The sequence below is a fragment of the Pempheris klunzingeri genome, chromosome 2 (genome assembly GCF_042242105.1).
Source record: "Pempheris klunzingeri isolate RE-2024b chromosome 2, fPemKlu1.hap1, whole genome shotgun sequence".
Lineage (NCBI taxonomy): Eukaryota > Metazoa > Chordata > Actinopteri > Acropomatiformes > Pempheridae > Pempheris > Pempheris klunzingeri.
In genome coordinates, this window is record NC_092013.1 from 8,370,422 (window position 1) to 8,388,988 (window position 18,567).

The window sequence follows — 18,567 nt, forward strand, 5'->3', positions numbered from 1 at the left end:
TGACAACAATGTTGTCAACAGCCATTCTGGGATGCTGTGGTGGCCTGCAGCACTTTTACAAATTACTTACATGGGTCATTGAACACCACACTGTGGATCTTTTTAGTATTATGACTCTTGGGTCTGATAACATTATCAGTGACCATTTCTGCCAATGTCTTCCTTCTCTGAGTGATGGCGTTAAAGTCTATGTGACTCACTGATGTAGTAGAGCTTTAATGGTGTGCATTAGCAACCTTTTAAGAAGCAGAGTGATGTAGTGCTTACAGTACTTTTAAGTCATTTTCTGACATTGCTGTTGAGTGAGAAGTGGATGGGCCGATGAAACAAGTGACACAGAAACCATCTCTTGGCTCTTAAAAGCAACCAGGCAGGCAGCAAGCTGAGCGGGAACACCCTGAGAAACCGCTTTCTTCTTCAGCTCCTTAAAGCCGTCCATTTGACATAATACATAACAGCTGTGCCTGATCTCTCTGTGTCATTTTATCTGACTTCTTTCATGTCATGTTTGAAACTTTAAGGATTAATGACTCAGCAGTACAAAACAATCATTCAGTAAACTGCTAATCAAGCAATAGCTTAATGTGCAACTGGGCAACTTGCAGCATTTAGAGCCTGCACACAAAAAGCACCATATATAAGATTTATGCTATTTTTTGGCATGAGCAATAATATCAAGTGAATATGTGAGAAATAAAATAGTCTTCAGTAGGAACACCTGAGAATTAGTAAACCTATTTCTGTAGCAGCATGGACAGTAACGCTCCGCCAGTTGCATCAGGATGTCTTCTTCCAAACCTTAAAGTAAGATCAAAAAAATATTTTAGACAATCAAGGAAAGTCTTGACTTGCAGATTATTTTGACACAAATCGTGAATGCATCATAAAACAGTGCAGCAGACCAACTTTTAAACACAGTTAACAGGACAAATCATTGAAGTGTTCCAAGACACCGGTAGGTGGCAGTAAAGCAGAAACAACGATACTCTCGCGTTACTTCCGCAGTGACGTCATTCCATGATGGCTGAAGATCCTGGCGGAACATTTTTTAAATTCTCTCTCATTTTTCTTTCTTTCTATCTACCTCCGCTTGCCATAGAGACATGGCAGGACTCACAGGCCCGTTAAGTGTCCACAGATCATTGGTGTCGACATGCCCAAGAAAGGGAACCGAAAACGGCTGAAATTTAGGGCCGGGGACGTTTGTTCGGAATCAGGTAGGCTACGTTTACGTTAGCCGGTAAGCTAACGCTAGCCCGTCTACTGTGCGTTCCCTTCAGTTTACCACCTCAAATATGAATTATTAGACCACATTTTCATACATTACTACATCATCGTTAAGTGAGTACTTGCTAGGGTCACTCATAGCTGCTACTGTTTGTTTTATGGTAACCAAGAGCAGAAGGATAGGTGAATGCAACGCCAAAGTCACGTGATTTAAGGGTGGTGTATGCGCTGTCATTTATGGCCATGTCAGGTTTTGCTGGTATGATTTAAAGAAATGTGATTTTAAAGCAGTTTAATTATTAGAAAATTTGTTTTCCCCTAGTGACCGTTGCTGATTATGCTGATGCCGACCCAGCCGTTGTGAAGTCAGGGAGGGTGAAAAAGGCTGTGGTAAATGCAGTTGAAAAGGAAGGTAATTTATGTGGCTGTATAGTCAGATGTGCATATTAATGATCTGAGATGATGGTGTCACTTCGCCCTGTTTGATTAAGCTGCTTAACTTAACACTGTGTGTTTCAGTAAAATTACTCTGCGGCTTGGAAGCATCCCAAGGTGCTGTGGAGGAGGTCCTCTCGTCTGCAGCGGGTGTCACAGCTGATGCTTTGGATAGTGGTGAGGACCCAGACCCTGAAGAGGATGGAGAAAATGAAACTAAAGTGGCCCGCAAGAAGAAAAACAAGAGGAGAAAAGGTATGATTTGTTCAAAGTCTGCACATAAGATGAGTTAAATGAAGGTGGAGCAGTCACCTATAGTGCAACGTTCTTACCAAGGTGTTAACTACGATGTCTTCACAGAGAGCAGTGAGAGCAGTGAGGGGGAGGAGTATCCTATGGATATTTGGTTAGTGCTTGCCTCCTACATTCGGCCTGAGGATGTATGCCGATTTGCTCTCATCTGTAGGAATGCCTGGACAGTCACTTGCACTGCAGTTTTTTGGACCAGGCTCTACAAAAGGTGAGGTGGTTTAATTGATAAACTGCATGCAGTTAGTGGAGAAAGGTGCTCTGTGTCTGTTTTCTCCTAACCATATATTTGCACAAGAATGTTATTTGGAAGTTAACCAGTAAAAAACTTGAAAGGTCTTTCCTGTACAATGCATGTCAATTCATGGCAAGATAAAATGTCTTGAATCTGATCCAGTAAGTAAGCAAATTGATAGTGTAAACTAACTCCCCCCCCCCCCATCTCTCTTACACAGACACTATAGGATTGATGTTGACCTGCCGTTTCGTCTCCAGCCTGAATCCATTGACAGAATGCGCTGTTTACGGGCCCGTGTGATCCGCTCCCTTTTCCATTTGTATGAGCCGTTCGACTTGCGTGTCTCAAAAATTCCCGCCCTGCCAGAATCCACGCCCACAACCCTGCTCAACTCCAAGGTGCATAAACTGATATGCAGTCAGTAACATGACCTTACGAATGTGGCACGAATAGTTTTGCATGTGATTGGCTTGTAATTATGAGCTCTGTTTTTTTCATACAAATGCCCGTATTGCTCAATAGGAAAGCTCAGAGCTAACGAAGCCTGTTGATGATCAGCTTCATCGTACCCAGTTTTACTTACAAAACAAGAAAGAAACAGGGAAGAAGCATTTGTAACAACTTAGACAAGCCTTTCACTGTGGAAATGTTGATTTTGTGATCGTAATGTTTTCTTTTGCAGTGTTTACTGTTCTGGGTCAGAAAAGTGCCAGGGACTCGGCCAGAGGCATTGTGGGAGTTTAACTTTAAGTTTTTAAAACAGGTAAAAAGGGTTGTTTGAAATGATGGTGACCCCTTACATAGTTGGTAATAGCCTGTCGCTGTTTCTGCACTCATGCTTGTGCATTTCTGTCATCATCTCCATCCCAGCAGGGGCACGGTAAGAATGGTTGTGCCAAGTCCTTGCACACGCCCAGGCAATATGAAGATGTCCACAAGAACCCAGACTCTGACTGCTACGTGCTTCAGGTCACCACCCTCAACTTCATCTTCACCCCTGTGGTCATGGGCATGACGTTAACCCTGGTGAGTAACTCGTGGGTTTTGGTGGATGTTGGCTACTACTTAATATGGTAGAGAGCACAGACCATTCTTTTAACTATTTGCATGTTTGCAAGAAGGACATTTTTAGTAGTTAAAATACTCCAATAAAACTGTTCTGCTGAATGAAGTAACTGTATACACACTAAATGAAAAGCAATTATGGAACAGTGTGCTTTTACTGCACCTTGAGTCTGAGACTTGAAACCATCTGAAGGTACAAATAAGGGTTTTTAACTTTGAAAATTAAGAAATTGACTGACTAGGAGTGACGCAAGGTCGGACCTTTTCTTTTGCAATAAGAGATGTAAAAATATTTTTCATTATGAAACTGTGACAAGACAAATTGAGGTGTGGAGGGCTGCCACAGTCTAGCTGATTAATAGGAAGCACTGTAAAGATGAGAGCTTCCCATGTTAGTAGAAAACTGTTTGCATGATAAGTTACAATTTACAGTCAGAGCAGTTACTCTGATTCTCACAAAATGGCTTAAATGCTAAGTTGGTGCTGTTGAATGGGCTGTATGTAGGTAGTGCTGAGATCAGGGAGGACTCAAATGGGGCAGTAATGAGAATTTCAGCAAAGATTGTGTGCTACATTTTGATCAGACACTAGATTGGGAGTCTTCAAGGAGTGCTTACCTGTTAGCTATTCACAAATAGCCTCCTCTAGGACTTAAGAAAAGAAAGAAAACTTTGGTGTGATGAAAGTTTGCAGGGCTGGAGAGATCTGTGTCAGGTTTTTTGAGAAGGGCTTAAATTGTGATGAAACAAGGCCAAAGATTGGTACGGGATTAGGAATAAGTCGTAGTTATAAACTTGTTCAAGTAACGTATGTATTTTCTATTATTTTTGCCATTAGTCTGCTTTAGCTTTTATTATCGTCTGCATTAAAGATTAAAATGCAATTTTTAATCGTGATCTAATGTGAAAATGAGCTTGTACACCAAGTGTCCTTAAATCCTGTCCTAATCCGAACTGGTCTGTCTCTGTTATTCTCATAGTTCACAATCAATGTTAGCACAGACATGCGCCACCACCGCGTCCGTCTGGTGTTCCAGGACTCGCCGCTCCAGCGTGGGAAGAAGAGGGCGGACCAGGGTGGGATCCAGGTGGTGCTGGATCCCGTACAGAGTGTGAAGCTCATGGACTGGTGGCACCCACAGTATCCCTCTTCACCCTACACGTAGGAGTCCTGCACCCTCAGGTCCTACCACAGCAGAGCGTCACACCAAGAGCCCTGCTGTTATCTCATCCCACTCACCAAACAGAAATATGGTACTGGATGATCCTGCAGAACCCTGGATTACGTTAAATCACGTCCTCATTTCGTCATTCATTAGATGTGAGACATTGACTGGCCTGAGATGGGATGTAAACCCTAACACCACCTCCCAGTGTCAAGTCAAACACATTGCATGCCCTTCCACCACCCCTACCTCCACCACCCTACTGATATAGTGTTATTTTAGCATCATAGTTCTTCCTGCCTTGTCACTGGATATAAATTATGTACTGCAGAATTGTCCAGTATGAATATTATTCCTATGCAGACTGGGCTTCTTATCTGTGTGTGCTAATCTGCCATGTTCACATAGTGACCTCTAGTCTTTCAGCAGCAGTACAGCTGGGTAATATGGAAAAGAAATAAATGTCAATACAAGTAGATCATCATCTCAATCTGTAATTATTTTCATATCTCTTTATATTTGAAAAACTACATTGTATTGTCACTTTGGACAGCATAGCGATGGAAAGTGAAGTCATGAAGTTCAAAGTCATGACATCAAGAATTATAGAAATTTGACTTGTTTTAATGAAATATGATCACAGTGATGGTAAATGTTGCTACATTACATACATGGCAGAGAGGGACGTGTACATTTACCTTTTTATGCTACCAGTTGCATAAAAAGATTCACAAGTCTGCCATTAATTTACAGAGACAAGGTTGCATGTTGAACCTACACTTGACACATTTTCCACAAGCATTTCCAAACAATTGCAGATTAACAGGGTAGAACATTATTACCATCCTCCCTTGATTTGTTTTTATTGCACACTTGAAAAGTTACTCATAAATATTGTTTTTTTTGATTTTGCATTGCTTTGAATTTTGACAGTGTTGCATCAACTGATTATGATTACTTCAAAACAATGATTCTTCTCTGGATGTATTTAACTCAAGGCAGCCTCACTTAGTATTAATGTGAGTATTAATGACACTGCTCTATACTGAAGGGACCAAAAAGACATGTCACCGCAGACTCGTCTGCTGATACGGGCAGTGTTTCTATTCTTTCGAGTGTTTCTTGGCTAAAAGCATCTTGTATCCTCGCTGGCGATGCGACAAATCACTGCCTCGTGTGGAATCTCAGTCTCAACTTTGAATGGCAAAAGTGGTCTCTCTTATGAGTGTAGAAAAGTAGCAATGACATTCTCGATTGATTGATGGATAAATCAATGTCAGACACAGTCAAAATAATTTAACCTGGATTGATTTGCACTTGTACATTTTATTGTGAATAAAAAAAGCATTAGATTAGTCGCACACAATTTACCCCATAGCAGAAGACAGCTGATTGTTTTAGTGGTTTGCCTAGGTTTTAGCAGACGAGAGCTGCATCGATGAATAAACTTACTGCACTGAAATAAAAACTGAAACTGCCCACTCAACATGCCTCCTGTCCTCTGCTTCTGTCCTAAAATGTCCATTTATAATACATCACTTTGAATGTTGCCTCCCTCTTGTGGTCACACTGGATACTACACGTGTTGAATAATCTGTCTTCCAGTGTTAAAGCCCTGTGATTTAAGATCAACCCCATAGTATGAAGAGCACCTGCACAATCATCTATCACATGAAATCTCAAACTATGGCGTCATAAATAACAGGCCGACCTTTTTAACCTTGTAGGTGGACAAAGATTTAAAAACTTGTTGCAGGATTGTTTTTTGGGCCAAGCTGTGTTGCGCAGGGTTTCATGAATACTGTGCCCAACCCCTGCATCCTGCACAGCACTGACACTAAAACACTTAATTGGGACTGAACTGAACTAAACAGATCATAAATACATAAACTTGAAGCCGCAATGTGGACGCAGACTGAGAGAAGCGTCTCTGTTGCAGGCGGTAAAATACTGTAGTCGTGTTGGTCTCGGAAGTATTTCTGGCTAAAGTTAGAGGGAGCTCTTAAAACTCCATTTGCAGTCAACAGGCATCACGTCATCGCCTGGAAATACCGCACGGTCTGCCGAAGACGCGAGAAAACTACATTTCCCACAAGCCCACACGCGCTGTGCCATTGGCGGTGGCACAGGTGACCGCAGACGCTCCGAGTTGTGACAACATCTCGACGGTCAAAACGAAAACAAACTAGCCTCCGAGGTACCAGGTCGCGCACGCTGCTCCAGGCTGTGGAAATACACAGAAACTTTTCCTTTCAAACGCGACTTTCTTTCCTGACAGCGCCTGACAGGTTTGGTGATATCAGAGCGCACGAGAAAAGTGGGTACGCGCTTTTTCCCTCAACCTGACTTCTTCGTTCTGTCTGACCTTCAGATCGGGTAAGTGATATTTCACCAGCGCTACTGAAATGTGGCTTCTGCTACAACACCAGCACCTCGGGAAAGCCCACGGGTGCAACTTAAAGTGCGTATTACTCGCTTTACATGCGAAATCTGGTGATTTAATCAGGTTAGAATTAAAAGTAACCAACTTGTTGTTTGTCCTTAGGAAGTTAAAGGCAACACTACGCGTCTACTTTTTGACTAAATGTCGCTAAAACACTTCAAAAATAGTGAAGTTAGTGTTTCTGCATGGTTGATGAGACGTGCAGCTGCATGCTTACAGCTTTAGTTTATGTTTAAAGTTCACACACAGGCTGCAAGCATCATAAATCACGATGCACCATTTGTTGATGAGGTTATGATGAATCTGTTGTAGAAAGATTAGAGGCATTCATGAGCACAAATTAGACCATATTCAAGTTTGTGTTCTTCAGTATCTCAGAGCAGATGGATTTTTTTAAACAAAAGAGGAGTAATTAAGAAATAAAATATAAACACAAAGGTGTTGAAATTGTGCCGTGTGCCTTTTTGACACTGGTACCACTTTAGGAGCCACTGGGTTGGACCATAATGCACCTCTTTACGCCCTTTTTCTGTCATCAGTGAGTGTCTGCGGAGAGCTGCCCCTCTTGCCATTTATAAGCAGTAGCCAGGCTGGTATCAGTAACAACACCTCAGCCCCGGGGTATGCTGCTATGTATAAGCTGTGACTGTAAATTGTACAGACTGTAATGCTCAGCTGCCTATTCAAGTACTTTGCTTGAAAGGCGTCCATGGTGGAAACACAAAAATAATGAGGGCACCACCGACCATCTATGCCCCTCTTTGTCCCCTCTGCAGAGAGGGCTTTATTTACATACCGTGTGTTTATTATTAGTGGAGGGTACAGTTTATTATGCCTGATGCTATCCAGTAATACAATGTCATTGTTCTATAGTACCATTAATGACATTTCTCATATGTGCAGGATTTAGCTGTGATTTTAGATGAAACTACATGTTTTATCTTGTTTTACCTTACAAACCATTTGACCAAGGGTTGCTGCATGAAAGCATCATATTTCCATATATCCACCTACAAGTCATTATATTCACTTTTGCCATACAAAACTATTATCACCATCAATAGAGATTCAACAATTTACAGTTTTCAGAGAATGAAATCAGTGCTTTGTGGACTGACCACTCTGTCGTCTTAACTCCTACCCCAGTTAAGGACCAACCCCCCCCCTCGCCGCAGCTAGTCCGAAGTCTGCAGGCCGACCTGCATGTTTCCTTACTATGTGTACCACCGTACAACACACCGACCCTGACCCCTGACCTCTTCACCTGGCCTCTGTGATCGTCCATACCATTCTCCAGAGGCAACAATAAGGTTCAGAGGTCGGAGCAGGAAGGTCTCAGCAGGTCTGATTGCTGGTAACTGACAGCATTTTGTCAAGCTTCTGCTTACATTCATGACTCGTCTACTTTCGTTCTTAGTGCATTTCTAAGATATTTCCCCTCAGACAATATGATCAGTGCTTTTGTGGTGGTGACCATGTTGTGTTAAAAAACTCTACGATGACCGCTTACAGGGTTACCAGAAATAGAAAACCTAGAGCTCAGCTATCCTGATAAATGAGAATTTATAAGCTGGATTGTGGATTTTAAGGAACTGCAGCCACAGGAAACCACAGGAAAACCGTATGTAAAGTGTTTTGTTTTTTAAAAAAAAATCTTTAAAATGTTTCACCTTCACACTTTAACTGTGGGTAGGTAGAAATGTGTTTGAAAGGTAAGACATTCCCTTTAGTTATAATTTGCCTTCAGTCGCTTCCAGTAAGATGAGTTTTAGAGGGACAGGATCACTGAGGTCAATCAGCCACACTGACAACTTGTGTTTCTTGGTGACACGTGTATTTTTGTAAATGGCTTGTGGCATAAAAGATGGACAGAAATGTGATACTGAAGGACACGACAACTTCCACCTCTTTGTTGTTCACTGGTACTGAGACACACGGACACACGCAGATGGGCATTCACATGCATGGGGCCAGTTTCGACCGCAGGTCTGAGGCAATAAGACCTGCACTTATGTATGCGAACACACACAGGCGCTCAGTGAATGTGTTGATGATTTGTGGGATAGGGCGTACAACAGGACCAAGTACTTTTTCACATAACATTGATACTGAATTGTTGCGCGTTAGTTAGTTAAAAACACCAGTTATGTCGCCACACGGTATCTTTTTAGGAAAACCATTTTCAAGTTGTTTTTCTCAGATAGTATTAGAGTGTATAGATTTTAGAAAATGATGAATATTTGACAAATAAAATAACATAAGGGTATGAAATGAAATGGCATTGAACACTGGCACCACTTTTGCGGCAACTCTACATGTACTTTGAAATATTGGCGAAAACAAACTGGAAATGGTTCTCCTGAAAAGATACAAACCTTTTTCCTGCTGTATCTCACTTTCCCCTTCCCATTTCCGAGAATCCATCGATGAATGAAAACATTTCAGTTATGTGTCCACATCAAAGAGATAGATTTACCGTTGGCATGCAGTTTAGCAGTTGAATTATTGTCATTGTATTATTATTTTAATTTTATCATGTGCCTCTTGTCTTGTTTATATAATATTCCTAAGAATGCCTCTAAAAATCTGCTTCCTGCCACATACACATAGAATCAGAGACTCTTTCCTGATAAAAGTTGGACATAAGAACCAGTTCTAAAGGATGAAGTATATACACGGTGTCTTTGTAGCTGTTTAGACCTGCCTGCAACGCACTTATTCACGCTGTCATTGCCAATACAAGTGTGTGTACAGCGTGGGTTGAGAGTGGGACAGATGCACATAGAAGAGTCAGTGGGGTTATGGAGTGCACACAGTCTAAAAGGTCAGGGGTTAGTTAACATACTGAGCTGTGAGGTCACTGTCAGCAAGGTCAGAGGTGACCAGCCAGTATGTAGAGCAGCGGTGACGCCTGACAGACTAATTGCACTCCGTCCAATAGCGCAGTAACAACCTGCTCGAATGGCCAGCAAAGGAAAACGCGTCGAGTTTCAAGCAGTAAATCCTCACAGGAGAGGTGACCAATTCGACTAAACATTTTAAATAACATCCTAATTACAATTTACTGGCTGTATCAGAGCCTGTGTACTCCCCCCCCAGGCTCGTGTTTATGAGAGCGTGGCAGATTATATGTGACAAATACAGTCTGATCACCTTGTGATAAAAGTGCACAAATTAGCACAAGCATTGCATCCTGTGTGCTGTGTGTATGGAAAAGTGTGTTTGGGTCGTATTTTCAGCCTCATTGGACTCATGTCCGCTTGTGGGGATGGGGTTAATTTCCTTCAGGTAAACAGAGGCAGCGGTACACACACACACACGCTCTGACTAGGCTCAATGGACGTACTCTAGTGTGAAAGAGCATCAGGTGTGTGTAAACACAGTTTCATCCATTTGCCATATGGACAGATCTCCCATGACATGGAGAGTTTCCTTGACTAGAACAGGAGAAGGTGAATGAGGAACTGTTTTTATGGTGTGCCGGATTTCCCTTAAAAATAGAAAAAGACAAACAAAAAGACCCAAGAAATTGCTGTAGAAGTTAGGTTGGAGTTTTTAAGCCACAAGAATGACAGCTCGGCATGTGCTGTGTGACAACATGACCCATGATCTATCAGAGGTGAGTGTGGGCGGGATGTTTTCGGGCATGTGCTGAATGTATGACTCCACTTCCTCATCTGATCTCCATTCCACTGTTTCAGATCCTCTTTTGACTGACAGACAGTAGTGATGGTGTGATGCAGTCTCTCTTTTCTCTGTAAGAATGGCATCTCAGCTGCATTTGTGAGCACACACTGCAGCTGCCCTGCTGTGTACTTTTGGACCGTTTGCTTGTTAGTATGAACTGCAGGGGTCTGTAGTTGTATCTCTGTGACTTTAGCTCTCAGACCCACAGCAGATTTCAAAGTGTCATATTGTTATTCCCCTTTTTGTCATTCATCACTCATCTCAGCTATGTTTTTCAGCAATATTAACATTTACACTCCACACACCAAGATTATGATAACGTTGTAAAAGAAATGTTCACTTGAGAAGTTGTCAGATCTCAGTGTAATTGTAAAAGCTTGTTTGAAACGTGCAAAACACATGAATAATATGAAGCAGTCTCACTTGTTTCTCTTGCAGTATTATTTCTTTCAAGAAATGGTGTCTGTTGAAGTGTATTGTGAAACACATTTTAAATAATTTGTGATTTGACCCAGAAAGAATAGATTTTCAAGACGCGAGAGATGTGAAGAGAGATGTTTTGTCCCCTTATATTTAACTCCAGCCCAAAATCTTTCTATTTTAGCAGTTCTCAATTGTCGATTGCAACTGAACATTGTTTCTCACTAACTGTCAGATGAACTCTGCATCCTGCTCGCTTGATATTATGCCTTCTGGGCTCCTCAAACAGGTTTTGTGCTGTGTAATTCCTGGTATTCTTTCCATTGCCAGTAGCTGTGGACTAATGACAATAAAATCACCACAGCTGTTCACATGTTAAATGGCCCACTGATGACTCATGACACTTCTGTTTTTGATTTGGCAAACCCCGACTTATTAATTATCTTCAGCACATGGCTGGTACTAATGCCAGAGCCCTTGGACTGGTTTTCACCTGTTATGGCGTCAACCTTTTCAGTTAAGGTGGACAGATTTCCCTCCTTTGCTCCTTTGGGCTCCCACGGGACTCCATCAAAGGTCACACTACTCTGTGTATCCTCTCGATCGTTCAGAGGTAAACAATATTTCCTTCCAGCTAATTTGATGACACTTGGCTTTCAGTTCAAAATCAAATGTAAGGTCTTACTATTTGATTCTTGATAGCTTTGCCCTTTCATTTGTTCCTATAGTCCCACACCACCAGAGTTTCCTCCATATTATGGTATGAAGCTGCTGGCTGTTCATTCGCTGTAGATTGATTCCAGACTCTAAACCCACTTAGATTTTTTTAGATTGTGCACACTAATGTGAATGAATTTGATAAAGTGCCTTTTTCTGCTTTTATTACACTAAGCTGCCTCTTTTCATTTCAGGAAATGTCATTTTGGAGGTGGAGGGAAAAAAGCCTTCCACAATATGGCCATTGCATGTAGATATTCATATTTTTCAGAGCCAAATTTATGTCAGTTTTTTTCTGTATTGCACTATTCATGTGTTTCAGTTTCAATGTTTGTGTTCTTAGATAAATCTAAAGCAGGTTGTCCTTGAGGATCTCATGGCAGCAGCCCAGGGACTTGCCTTTCTTACCAAGTAGCATGTCTGATCTGTAATCAAATCACATTTTAATTACATTAATGACATCATTTTATTATGTTATTTTAACAGACAGATATCTTTAATTGTAATTGCAAAACACCCATTTCCCAACCGCATTTAAAAGTAGAAGGAGAAGAAGAAGATGAGGGAGTAACATTTTGATAATCGTCATCAACATGTGGTAGAGTTCCGTGTGCTGTTTAATAATTTGGCCTGATTATTTTGGTGATTTGCTCAGATGAATATTTATTCTCATTTTATCAGGAGTAACATTGTCTTAGGGGGAGATTATCACTTACTTTAACTTGTGTGATATCGCTGCCCAGAAGAAGAAGTGAACAGATACTCCTCCTTCAATCGATAGCAGGCGCTCCTCTCTTTTTACAAGTGCTTTTATCTGCTGGGCTGAGAAATGCTGAAAACCACAGCAATTTGATGAGCAGCGCTGCACTCTGCCCCAGTTTATTGGCAATTTTCATTGGATAATCTCTTCCTCCGCTCTGTTAGTGTTAGTCATAGTCCGTGGCAGAATCATCAGTAGTGGAAGTTCAGTGATATACTGTATAAGGTTGTGTGTGTGTGCGCGTCTGTGTATAGAGACACAGGATTCCTTTGTCTGCACCCCATATTTGGTCAGAGGACAAGAAATGGATGCTGATCTGGCACACACACACACACACACTTAAACACACTAACACACACTAAGGAAGTTCTCTTGTAAACTTATCTTATTATCATCCTCTTGACCCTTTCTTGAACTCCTCCCATGTTTTCAATTGTTTCTGTCCTCCCTGTCTTCTCCTCTTCTTCTCTCACTCTGTCTCACTCAGCCACATTCTTCATACTAATGGTAATTAATTTTCAGCTTGTCTACCCATTGAGGATGAATGTAAGAGAAAGGGGGAAAAATTAAAATGAGAGTGGAAAGTTTCGTCAAAGATCAGGTTTGGTTTTGGTGACGACTGTCGCAAAATTTATTTTGTATGTTTACATTATCTTACAACTCATCTCCTGAATGCCTTCCATTCCTTCTCACTGTGCACGTTGACTCTCACTCATGCAAAAAGAAATGCTGTGAGGCTGGTTGGCTGGTTACGGCACTACTTGCTCTCTGTCGCACACAAACACACTCCTACATCCCCACTATTGTTTACTCAGTAATGATTAGTGCATTGTGACTTGGACATCCATCATCAAGCGCATGTGAATTGACCACCTTTTATTTGTGGGAAGTTTGCTAAATCTTTGAGTTGCAATACAAAGATCCATGGCATTAAAATCAATTGTTGATATGTGTCATTAAACCCTAAAAGCTCATGCTCATGAACACATCTTAAGGTCATATGACTTGCAGAATACTTGCAGAATGAGGAAGTGTGTTTTTTCATTAGCATAAATCACTTTAGTAGAAAACACGTCTTAGACAATTGAATATTAAAAGCATGTTTTTAACCTCCTGCTTGAACCACTGGTACAGTATCAGAGTAGTACACAATGTATCTTTAATATTTTATTTGAAGCCAAGAAATGGCATCTTTGTTTATTTACTTAGCGTCAGCAATATCATAAACCCTCAGGTACAGAACATATGTGACACAGATATAAATCATATAGACAAAATGTTAGAAAATGTTTTATGTACATCCATGTTTAAATGGTTAATTTATAGACCCATGGCCTGTGACCCTTGCCATAACTTGTCTAGTATATTGACAACACTGTATGGCCTACTTTACAGAGAGATAGCCCTAGGATAGCATAGATAGGTCAGACATGTCATCACAGATGTTTAACACTTCCCGTAGAACTACAACGATGGAGTAAATGACAGGAGACTTTCCTGGCAGACAAGTAGAAGAGGTTCTTGGGTAGTGTGTTTGGATGTATGTGTGTGCGGGTGCATGTGTGTTTTTAGGTCCTGCCTCCTCCATAGGCCATTGTCAAAAGAGTACAAGGCTGTCTTGGTCAATGATTCCCCCCCTACGCATGCTCCTTATGATTGGCCAGACTTGACGGGAACACAGCTTCCCCATCCAATAAGCTGAGGGCCTGGAGGGGTCCTGCCCCTGGACCAAAATAGCCCAGTAAATACACTGCGGGCACTATGAGAACTGTAGCTGGCCCACTGTTGAATGCTTTGTGTACAAACAAGGGATGCTTGTCAGCCGGGTACTGCTGAACCATGCTGGTCAGTGTTCTCCTCTGTTGTGATAGGCACAACTAGCTGAGTGGCACTTTGATACCAATGTTTGTGTTTCTGCATTCAGAGAAACAGGATGGTGGGCATAATAGTAATAGGTACTAATAGTTGGTTACATACAAGAATGGGAGAAAGGCCTGAGATTTTGTCAACACGACAACACAGAGGATCCATCAAACAAGCTGCTGCACATAATGGACGTTCTGCATGTGGTCTTTACAGTATGTGTGTGTGGACATGTGTGTGACATCCTAAGGCACATGTGGATTGATTTGCTGATTGACTTTAAAGCAGGTCACTGTAGGTTTAATGAGTTGAACTTACAGTAAGTTCTAATAAGGAGGAATTACTTCAGTGATAAGTACATTTTTGGACTGAAAAACAGTACACGTTGTTTTAAAGTTTTGTCATCAATGAAGAGGCTGATTGCTTTATAAAAAAAAACTTTTTTATTAACTTTTAGAAACAAACTTTCGCCCTAATTTGGTTCTGAAGTGAAAATATTCTGCTATTATGCATGACCTCACCACTAGGAGGCTTCTTTAATGGTCTTCTCAGCAAGTAGTCGTCATCCTGTTCCTTGTCTGTCTCATTCCTGTTTGTTGTCTGTGTGTCTGCTGTTGGAGGGATGTGCTTGTGCGTATCTGCAGTGTTTGTATTCGTATTGTATGCCTCTTTGCATGGACATTCACAAACAAGAGTGCACGGGCATGGAAGAGAGGAGAGGGAGGAGTGATTCACAACATGACTACTGTTTCTTGTAAACAAATCTTTTTCAGAGGAAGTTTTGTTTTAATCTTCACTGACCAGAATGTCACAGGGCTTGTACGGGACAACCAATCACTGCGAAGTAAACATTCAGTCCTGTAGCTCCACTTTAAATGCAAAGTACAGTTTGTCTGGCTTGCACTGATCTTACAAGGATGTAGAAACACAATCAGATGGAGCTAAACCATAATCGGTGCTTATCTGAGTATGTGTGTGTTGTGTGTATTGTTTAATAGTACAAGTTACAAAAAAAATGTGTGCTGTGCTGCACTCTAGCATCTCAAATGTTCTACAAGCATCTTTTCTTAACCTGATGAAATATTGCTTCTTGTGCGATCGCCTGCGCAGTGTCACAGCCAATCAGTTATGATGTGTCAATTTGCGTCAGTCACTATCTATCTGCTGTGATTCAGTGCTCTGTGGTCCCTTCACCTGTGCAGATTTTTCAAAATGCATCTGGTTTGGTGTTTTTTGTGTAAGTCCTACGCCCATTGAATAATCTCTCAACAATGCAGTGACCATGACCTTCAGGAGATGATAACAAATTTATAGCTACTGAACATTTCTTTTCATGTCGATCCATTTCTTTCATGATAAGGCATAGGTGTGTGATAACGCATACTGAATGAACACAGATTATTTATTACAATAAATGTGTTGATTTCTATCCCCAGGCTTGTGTATAGTTTTTTTTTATTTTTTATTTAAGTCATACTGCTGTCTAAGCATGCTGGTGTGTGCTTGGCCAGGATGACAGCATGTGGGAGTGCATTTAAAGAAGTAAATACGCTGATTCACTGCCCCCATTGCTTAGAGAACACATACATAATGACCTGTCAGAAAAAAAAAGGAAATGCTTCCAGAGTTTATGCGTGTTTATGCATGCACATGGGTAGGAGTCACTGTATGTAAATGATGTATACAGCATTAGGAAGGAGGCTGGACCGAGGGAGGAGTTCCATATCAGAATGAAAGAAAGAGAAAAGAGAGAAGGAGATGAGTTTACTGGAAACAGGGCTCTTGTTGTTGTTGCCCCAGACTATGGCATTCAGGCTAATTTAGGGGAAGAGGAGGAGAGTGGGAGGAGGAGGAGGAGGAGGAGGAGGAGGACACGGAGGAGAACAAGGAGGAGGAATAGGAAGCTGAGCCGGTTAGAGAGAGGGAGGTGACTAATAGTATCACTCATTCTACTGTAACTCAGCCGGTGGAGGGAGGAGTGGCGTCACAACCACTAGTTGGAGCGCAGTAGTTGTTAAGGCCCAGCAAACAACAGCTGCCTGTCAGTGAGAGTGTGTATTAACACGTGGACGAGCAGATTTCTCTTGGATACGCTATGTTGTCTTTGGGATAGTTGGAGAGTTACTGGTAAGAATCTAAGTTCATACATACTGTACTAGATGTATCAGTAACAGTCATATATCAGTGTTTCTCACTGCCTGGCCGTTACGACACCGTCACTCTGAGCTCCACTCATGCTGATTTGATGTTAAATCGGAAATGAAACAGGTTTTGTTTGTGTTTTGATAACATGCAGTTCTTGTTAAACTCTTCTTAGATATATTTCATTTTGGCTTTTCAAAACCAAAGCCTCAGTCATCGCTGCATTGTGAAGCAATGTAACGATCATTTGTTTTTGTGCTTTTTTTTTTTTTTTTTTTGTGCAGCTTGTGGAGGCAGAATGTCAGAGTGATGGTACTGATTGTGTAGCAGTCAATGAAAGTTATTACATATAATACAACAGTGCTCTAATATTTACTTGTATGCCAAAAATCCACTAATAAAAGCAACAAAAAATGGTAAACTGTGGTCTGTTTTGAGTTTTGGTATAGTTTTTTGTACATTTGGAGTGCTGTTATCCTAGTTCATTAGTTACTAGCACTACACCTGTACTGCAACAGTACGACTGAATGTTCTGTACATCTCATGATGCCTCTAAGTGCATGTGTTTCTTATTCTTGATATTCTGTATATGATGTGTCTGTGTACCACATGGTTAACCAGTTTGGTTAGACAGGGAATGGCCTCACTGACTTCAGTTTGTACACTAATTACTTTATTGAGTTTTCAAGTATTGCATGAGATCAGTATCAATATCGAATCGCTGTGAGCAAAGATTGGAGTCTAATGCACGCCTCAGTCCTAGAAACTGTGTTATGGCAAACAGCTTTTGGTCTTTCCTCGTGTTTCCTGCAGAGGAAGTTGCTTCATTGCTGACAAAACTAGGAGTTGTGAAAACTGATGGAAGGAAAGAGGAAGTGATGCATCGTGGTTATAATTGATGATGCTGGCCTATTGTCTTTCCTGTGTCTCATAGAGTCGCAGTTTGATTAGATATGGCTCAAAGTTCGCTGATAATTGATTGTTGTCCTTTCCTCGCTAGTTTCCCATTACTCTACTCAGTACAGCAGGACTGAGTTGACAGATTCACTGTGGACAAGGGTCTCTGTGGTCAGCTATATTTAGACCGTGTTTAGAAGGTGACAAGCATTATGATTCACACACAATGTTGATGAGTTACGGTGTTTCATTCAGATGACCTTCAGAAAGTTGGTTACTGGCAGAAGCACTGCACTTCTTGGTGCTACTTCATGTTAAAGGACTTTTTAGAGACACAGTGGGCAATTTATGGCTGTAAATTACACAAACGTTTCTATTCATCTCAAATTGTGCCAGTCTAATTTTATGCATCTAACCCCAACCATGCAAAAATGTGTATCTAAAGGAAGAGGGTGCAGTGTTTTGAATATTTTACATGAGTGCACAGCTCAGTCTTTATATTTTCGATACCTTCCACAGGAACATGCGTGAACGGCTAGAATAGATAAAACAGCTAGAAAACCAATAGGAGAAAATAGGAGAGTGCCAAAACCCTGATACTGTGATGGCCAGCTGCTAAAGAGCCGCACAATTAACCACGTGAAAAAACTAAAAGGTGTTAAAAGGTGGCACTTGCAACAGATTTACAGAATTTAAGCCTAAAAATAACTGAGAATATAATCTCTTCACGTCAGTCAGTGCATGTTTATGCTCAGGTCTAACCATGGTCTGTTGACTTCCTTGCTTCTGCTGTGGAAATTCTCTTTTCTAAGTTTTTCAGTGTGTGTTGCACACCTGCTGCTTCCCCTTCTTGAACACTCCACTGCCTCCTCTATTGCCCTTTACACACACCAATCATATGTTATTTTACAATTATTCATTCCATCCGCCCATTTGTGCAGAAACCATTTTATAACCAATCATCTTTTTTCTTTGTTTCTTTCTCTGTTTTGTCTCTCTGTCTTTGTTTGTTTCTTTTTTTCTTTCACACCTCTATCACCTCTCACCATCTCTCTTTGCCCTGTGACCTCCCCCTGTTGATTGCCATCCATTTTCTCCAGCATCCAGACATGTAGTCAGCAGCAGCATAAGCAGAGCGTATTCCTCCTTGTGAACTCATTTTCCTCTCTAACAGGTAATTGAATTTGTCTATATGTGTG

At 41.2% G+C, this 18,567-nt stretch overlaps 2 protein-coding genes across 6 annotated transcripts in view; both read left to right on the top strand.

The window, feature by feature from the left end:
- Positions 1–1,029: 1,029 nt before the first annotated feature.
- tmem183a (transmembrane protein 183A) lies at positions 1,030–5,915 on the top strand. Of its 2 annotated transcripts, none has more exons than XM_070843205.1 (8): positions 1,030–1,217; positions 1,550–1,639; positions 1,747–1,917; positions 2,023–2,182; positions 2,427–2,607; positions 2,892–2,972; positions 3,080–3,235; positions 4,254–5,915. In XM_070843205.1, the coding sequence occupies exons 1-8, from the start codon at positions 1,154–1,156 to the stop codon at positions 4,437–4,439; spliced, it is 1,089 nt and encodes a 362-aa protein (XP_070699306.1). In that variant the 5' UTR covers positions 1,030–1,153; the 3' UTR covers positions 4,440–5,915. The 2 variants fall into 2 exon arrangements, with proteins under 2 accessions (XP_070699306.1, XP_070699314.1); XM_070843213.1 differs by having other exon boundaries at positions 3,083–3,235.
- A 773-nt stretch (positions 5,916–6,688) lies between these two features.
- The window catches only part of tfeb (transcription factor EB), a 29,722-nt gene continuing 17,843 nt past the window's right edge, over positions 6,689–18,567 (top strand). For 3 of the 4 annotated variants that reach the window (XM_070852159.1, XM_070852181.1, XM_070852175.1), the window contains exon 1: positions 6,689–6,815. The gene's annotated coding sequence lies outside the window, so the exon portion shown is untranslated. Of the gene's footprint in view, positions 6,816–16,385; positions 16,457–18,567 lie in introns of those variants that run through there. The other variant, XM_070852167.1, reaches the window with a different exon arrangement.

Bases quoted from the DNA above. Each gene is read 5' to 3' on its own strand.
- tmem183a (XM_070843205.1), top strand. From the start codon at position 1,154: ATGCCCAAGAAAGGGAACCGAAAACGGCTGAAATTTAGGGCCGGGGAC. The intron at 2,183-2,426 runs GTGAGGTGGTTT...TCTCTTACACAG, and splicing joins TGGACCAGGCTCTACAAAAG to ACACTATAGGATTGATGTTG. The intron at 3,236-4,253 runs GTGAGTAACTCG...TTATTCTCATAG, and splicing joins TGGGCATGACGTTAACCCTG to TTCACAATCAATGTTAGCAC.